General features: G+C 37.4%; 1 protein-coding gene across 1 annotated transcript; it reads right to left on the reverse strand.

Annotated features, from left to right (window-relative positions):
• Positions 1 to 205: 205 nt before the first annotated feature.
• Positions 206 to 3,978, reverse strand: TOMM20 (translocase of outer mitochondrial membrane 20 homolog (yeast); the record flags this gene model as incomplete). The annotated part of the gene is made up of 5 exons (XM_010142422.1): positions 206 to 710; positions 1,791 to 1,933; positions 2,227 to 2,308; positions 2,993 to 3,039; positions 3,928 to 3,978. Coding segments are annotated over 5 exons (368 nt in total), but the record flags the coding sequence as incomplete, so codon positions are not given.
• Positions 3,979 to 6,488: the final 2,510 nt, after the last annotated feature.

Below are 6,488 nucleotides of genomic sequence, written 5' to 3' on the forward strand. Positions count from 1 at the left end.
GTTTGCCAGATACAGCTTTGACTTGCATCACTTTAGATGTTACTGCTCCTGACAGAGATGGATTTGTCATTCTTCCTGCAGCCAGTCATCTATTATCATTCTGACTTGCACCTCTAAGGTGATCAGTTACTGTTTAAATGATCACATCTGTTTTCTCAGGAAATGACATGAGGTTTTAAACTTAAACGCATTGGAAGACCAGCCATAACATTCAAAATAAATTTTAAGTCATCTTAAGATCATTTGCTCTGACACCCAAATATTCTAAAATTTAAAGTAGTACTATAGGGACACACAAGTGCAGATAAATCTTTATTGCCATAATTTCGTTTTTTCAAAAATGAGCATTGGGTTTTTAATAGGTTGTAGTTTTATGTCTTTATATGTACAACATTACAACTGCTTATTTTAATAATAATGAAATTAGTGATACTTTGATAACTCAACACAGTGTATTTATAAAATGAATTCTTATCAAAATACACTTTTCACTGGGATAATAAATAAAATCCTGCGAAACCCACCTACACAAAGTTAATTTTAACTCTGGTAGAACCCGATGTGGTACACAGTCCATTAACTACTATGTTTGCCCCTTTATCCCCCTACTGATGCTCATCTTCTGGGGTAATAAAACATTTTTTTCCCCCCGTTGTGGTGTGACCTCATTCAACATCATCTTCAGCCAAGCACTGTGCACTTACAATTCTCTGCAAGAAGGAGAAAAACTCATTCACAATTACATAAAATTGACAGTAGGCAACTAATTATCAAGCAATGTAATTTTACACTGAACATTAAGCAGTGTAATTACTGAGAAAACTGATTCATGCTAAAAAAGGTAATCAATATTTCACAAGTTTAAGTCAGTTCCACAGAAATTCCATACTGTGCAATGCCTAACAAAACCAAAATCAGATATATAATACCCTACCAGTCTCAAGTGATGACCACAGTGTGGGTTTGGGCACTGTTCTCTGTGGAAACACTTGTGCACCATTGTTTCCTCAGTCCTTTACATCTTGTGTACCTGACATTTTTCAGTGTTTTTACTAACCATAAGGACCTTAAACCAAAATATAACCAGCATGAGCTGTAAAGAGAGCTGACTGATGCACAACACTGAGTCTCTGCTTTATGTGAGGCAACACCATTAGGAAGTACCCTTATTTATTTTACAACAGACTCACCTGCTAGCATACTACTGACATTCCCTGCACAGTACTCAGGCTAAAAAGGGAGGGCATTTTATAAAGAGTTATGAACACTTCTATGCTCAGGGAAATCCCCAAGCTTCCAAAACTGTCGTGCCTTCTGGTGCTAGTTCACATTTTGTGTTTTTAGCTGGTCCAGAAGCAACAAGCTAACAAAAGCTACAGACTATTTCTAGTGTACTTTTATAGCACTTACAGACACTTGTAGAGATATAATTTTAAAAAGACAAAACTCAAGACCCAGTGCAAGAAAGTTACTGCTTCCCAGCATGTATTTATGAAAGAGTAGATCCACTTAGAGTATCAGAGCTGTGGTCAGATGTCTCTAATTTGGAAAAGCTTAGCATACCTACACACGGGAGAAGTTTCATATTTCTGCTTTACCCTGTTTGCTATTAATGTTACATGATCTTTTTCTTATACATTTTTTAATGTCTCAGGTGAAAAAAAGCTTATTTTAATCTAACTGAACATATAAAAAAATATTACAGAAACCAGTACTCAAGACCTATGTAGTGGGTAAGAGAAGTAGTTCAATTATTTTCAAAACAAAACCTCAGGGAGCGTTTCACATACCTGGCTTATTGTAGGGAGCTTAGTTAGAAGCATTTGAAACACTGGTGGTGGAAGAGTCTGCTGTAGAACTTGTAGCAGCTGCTGCGGCTGTCCACACACAGCAATGGCATTGGTCAAGTGATCAACACCTTTCTCATATTCACCTGCATGACAAATCATGAAGTTTTGAAATGAACCTTATTCCACACTGTAAAGTATTTACACAAGACATCCATCAGCATTGGATTAAACTACTGAGAATCAGTCCGCATTCTTCTTTCCTCCTCCATTGCTGGATCTTCTGAACTCAGAAGGTTAGAAACGAGTGTACAGATCTTGCTAGGTGAATTTGACTCCCCAGAAGTTCTTAGTATATAAAAATCATCTTCCAGCAAAGATAAAAGTTATTTTATAACTTATCCTTCAAAAAAAAAAAAAAAAAAGATTATGCAATTACCTTGAGCTAGCAGTTCCTCACCAAGCTGAATCTCCTCAAGGAAAAACTTCTGAACGGCCTCAGCATCTTTCAGATCAGGCAACTATAACACACAGAGTAAAACTGAAGTTTTAAATATCAGTTAAACAACAAGTTAGCAGAAAACATTCTTAACTGAAATCAATCACACACACAAATGTGCTGTTACACTGAAACAGGAAAAAAAAAAGCGTCACCACTAAGTTAAATATACACAGAATGTTTTTTGAAAATCAGACTCAGGTGTCATGTCATTGCACCAAAAATCTGTAGTGAGACAGAGCCTGGAATACCTCTAAGAACACAATTTTGTGGCAAATACAATTTCTAAGTGTGTTATGTTTATCACAACTATATGTCTTACAATTGATTAAGATAAATTTGTCTTTTCTACCAGGATCCACTAGCGATCCGAGAAATCAAGTATTTGTAGCAAAAAAATACCAGGTTCAGTTACAGGTGTACCCCATCCATGATTTTTAAGTCTGAAAAGTCCTCGCACATACTACAAAGACGAAAACACCATGAAATCACACAGTAAATGTGCACTTTCTAGAACAAGGCCTCCATCCAACACAAAAGGACGACCATTTCATATGATTATTTGCGAGTATTAAAAAAAACGAAGACAGCATATTTGCAGAATTTTTGTAATCCTGGAATCAAATCAGATTTTTAAACAAACCTTACAAATAATACATACGAAACACGTTTCACAATAGCACCGCATTATTGAACACAGTATTACCTTGGAAAGCCCTGCTCTCTCTTTGGCAAGCTTCTGCTTCTTCCTTCCTGTAAGAATAAAAAAAATCTTACATTTTTAATTTGCAATTAAATAAGCCTCCAGATCACAGTTTGAAACCATGAACAAATCAAAAGTTATTTTCAAAATGAGAAACCTGTAATATATTCCAAATACTAAAGACCGAAGGCAAGACTGCAACCCACTCTCTGCAACCTCTGTCACCCAGAGGTCTAAGGAGGGCTGCCAGTAGCATACCAACCAAACTGGCTGCGGTTCTGCTGACTATGGTAAGCACCAGCTGTCCAGGGCCTGCAGCAGAGCACACCTCCTGCACAGGAGGCATGAAGGAAGAAGGAGAATTAAACTAACACTGGATTTCTTGACACGATTTCTAACAATGATAAGACACGGAAGAACTGCCTACAAGTCACGCTACCTAGTTTTGAACTCTATGGAACATCCCCAACAGGAACTTCAGTATCTACGCGTACTTTCCCACATGCTTTACAGCAAAGACTTGGGAACGAGTTAAACAGCTGGCAGTATCGCATCATCCCACAGCAAGAGCAATACTAAAGCACACATTTCTGACATCTGAAGAAACTAAACATTTACAGACAGAATCAACATTTACAGATTTAATTGCCCAACCTAAAGGCATAGTTGGTCTGCAACGTAAAGTTGTACCACTCCAGCAAAACTAGTGAATTAAAATCATAAATAGGTTGCATTTAATGCCATTAGGCAGGCATAAAAATATTTTATAGTAGCATTTTATATTAATACTGGTGATTTCCTCAAAATAATCATTTTTGTAAGTCATCAGTTCATCAACTGAAATAGCTACACCAATACTTTTAAATACAGCCTATTAACAACTGTAGTCTTGTCCTCAGTTTCAGCTTGGTGACCTTCTATGTTGACAAAAGAACAACTGTCACGCAGCCCTGATTTTTCTTTTGAGACAATTTTACATGCTGGAAGTACTTCCAAATACGATTCACGGTTTTAATGGCTGTGAGTTAAACATTTGCAATTGTTCACATGATGAAGACATTCGGGAATACTATCTCCTAGTAGAAATAATGTAACATGTGGAAAAGTGTCCTTTAAATAAAGGATGTTCACATTCTACCTACACAAATCAACCTTTTTGCCTTCTATGACACCTTAATAACCCTTAGCACCCCAATTTCTACAACTTATTGACCTGTGTACATTATTTTACCAACCATACACAGAAAAAAGTTATATTGAACTACAGCATACTATAATTTTATCATTAGGGTTGTCTTCAATATTAAAGAATTTATCTCTTGAAACTGGTACCTTCAATTAGCTCACTCCAAGTTTTCTGAGGCATTAATTTGCACAAAATTTTAAACTGTGCCAAACTCTGCAAACCAGTTTTGCTAGTACATAAAATCTTAAAGATTAAATAAAAATGAAAAAAGTATCTGAAATATTTTGCTATCAAAACAAGCCACATAGCAACTCTACTGTATTCACTGAAAACATCAATGAAAAGTACGAAGAGTAACAGTTTAACATTTGTATGTCATTTTCAGTAGAAAAATGTGTTTTCTTGGTATGACAATGACATCTTCTAAAATATTACAAAAAGTGTCACTTACCAGGTTAAGCATTCAAAGAAAAAAAAGAAGACACACTAGTAACTGTAACTATTCAATAAAAGCTTTTCACCATTGATCACACACATGAAATTACTACTTTCAGGTTAAAGTATATAAAGGAATGTAAAGAATCACAAGAATCACCAAGATTTTAAAACTGAATGCTGATTTACGGAATCTTTCAAGTCTGATTACTATGCAATTTTTCTTCCTCTTCTTAATACATTTACATAGGTCTCTTTAAAAGTCCACTAGCTCAAAGAATAAAAAAAAGAGAGAGCTGTAAAGGATATTTAGGAATTCTTCCCATACCGGTTGGTAACACTAGTTTTAAAACGTCTCTGCAACAGCACTCAAAAGTTACACTTGTAATACAAGTAAAAAGCAATGCCTCTGGGGGAAAAAATAACAATAAAAATTTGTTATTCCTCAGGGACCACCAAGAAAAGGAAAAACTGCCCTCTCTTCACATTTAACTAAGGGGAAGGGCAATCTTTCGTAGCAGGAATCTTAGTTAACAGAAGAAGGCAGGTGCATGCATCCAGAAGAGAAGGCTATACTGCCACTCTCAAACAGCACGTGACTTGCAGATCCTGCAGGCACAGCTCTGGTACCTGGGAGTGCATTTCCAATGTGAACCGATGGATAACCTGTTGCTCTGGCACGGGCTGCAGGAAGGTCTTAGTTGTCCCAGCAGCTTCACAAGCAGTCCCGCAAAGGAGCAGAATAACCAAAAAAGCCATCTGCAGCTTCAGCTCCTATCCGCAAGGTCTGCCTGCTGCTCTCCTCTCTCTCAGCTGTCCGGGAAGAAGGTGCGCAGAGGCAAAGCCCAGCGCAGTCAGAAATCGCGGCTGCCTCCAAACCAGGGTGTCAGTGTCTGTACTTGCATACAGAACAGTTTCTGGTTTAAACACTCAAGAACATGAATAGCAAACACATCTAAAAACTTACCACCTCAGAATACAGTCGTGGAAGCTAAGCAGCTCCAGAGGATTTTAGCTTTGCTGTCTATTGGTCTCAAGATTAAATAGGAACATACCCCCAAACTAGCAATGACAAAACCTAGAAAACCCATGAAACCTGCTAAATAATTAAGACACCTGGAAAAACAAACCGGTATCCGGCCACCTCATTTTTATGATGGGCCTTTGCAACACAAGCTTTGGTCCTAACAGAACCCAAAGGCTGTACAAGGCAACTGGGATGGCAAAAAAAAAAATATTGGTTCTTCATTTGTCAGCATGTGCTTGACCAAATAGGACCAGCAATCCACTGACATGTCAGGTCTCCTTCCCAAATTTCAGTGACATTGCAGGGTAGAGGCTGAGAAACAATCTTATCCTAAGAACGTTAGCAGAAAAGATCTGCTGCAACAGTGGTTCCTACAAGTTTTCCATCACATACCCCTACTACTGCCCAAGAAACAGGATATCTTCATCTAAAGAACTTCACCTGGATGCTGCATTGGATCTTTTTTGGCCAAATATTTTACAGTCCAAGCCTTACCGCCGAACAGTAAAAGCGCTCTAATAATCAGACCACTGGCACCACAACAGAAGGATCCATACTAAAGCATCATTTACAGGATTAAAAATAAAATAAAGAAATAAAAAAGAAATTAATGGATGTTATCTAAAGCCTTACAGCTAGAAAGCAGCCCAGTGTATTACATCCAAAGATCATAAGTCATATACAGTGATGTCCTCCAAATGACAGCTGCCATCCCCTGTCAAACCACAGTGGATTTTTTCCACTTTGAAGAAAATGTTGATTTTTAATCAGAACAAGTCTAAGGTTTGTTCAGCACATCACTGGAGAGAAGCTGAGATAATGAAAACAATGGGATGCAAAAATCATTTTCA

Source organism: Buceros rhinoceros, unplaced genomic scaffold (assembly GCF_000710305.1).
Source record: "Buceros rhinoceros silvestris isolate BGI_N320 unplaced genomic scaffold, ASM71030v1 scaffold17758, whole genome shotgun sequence".
Classification (NCBI taxonomy): Eukaryota; Metazoa; Chordata; class Aves; order Bucerotiformes; family Bucerotidae; genus Buceros; species Buceros rhinoceros.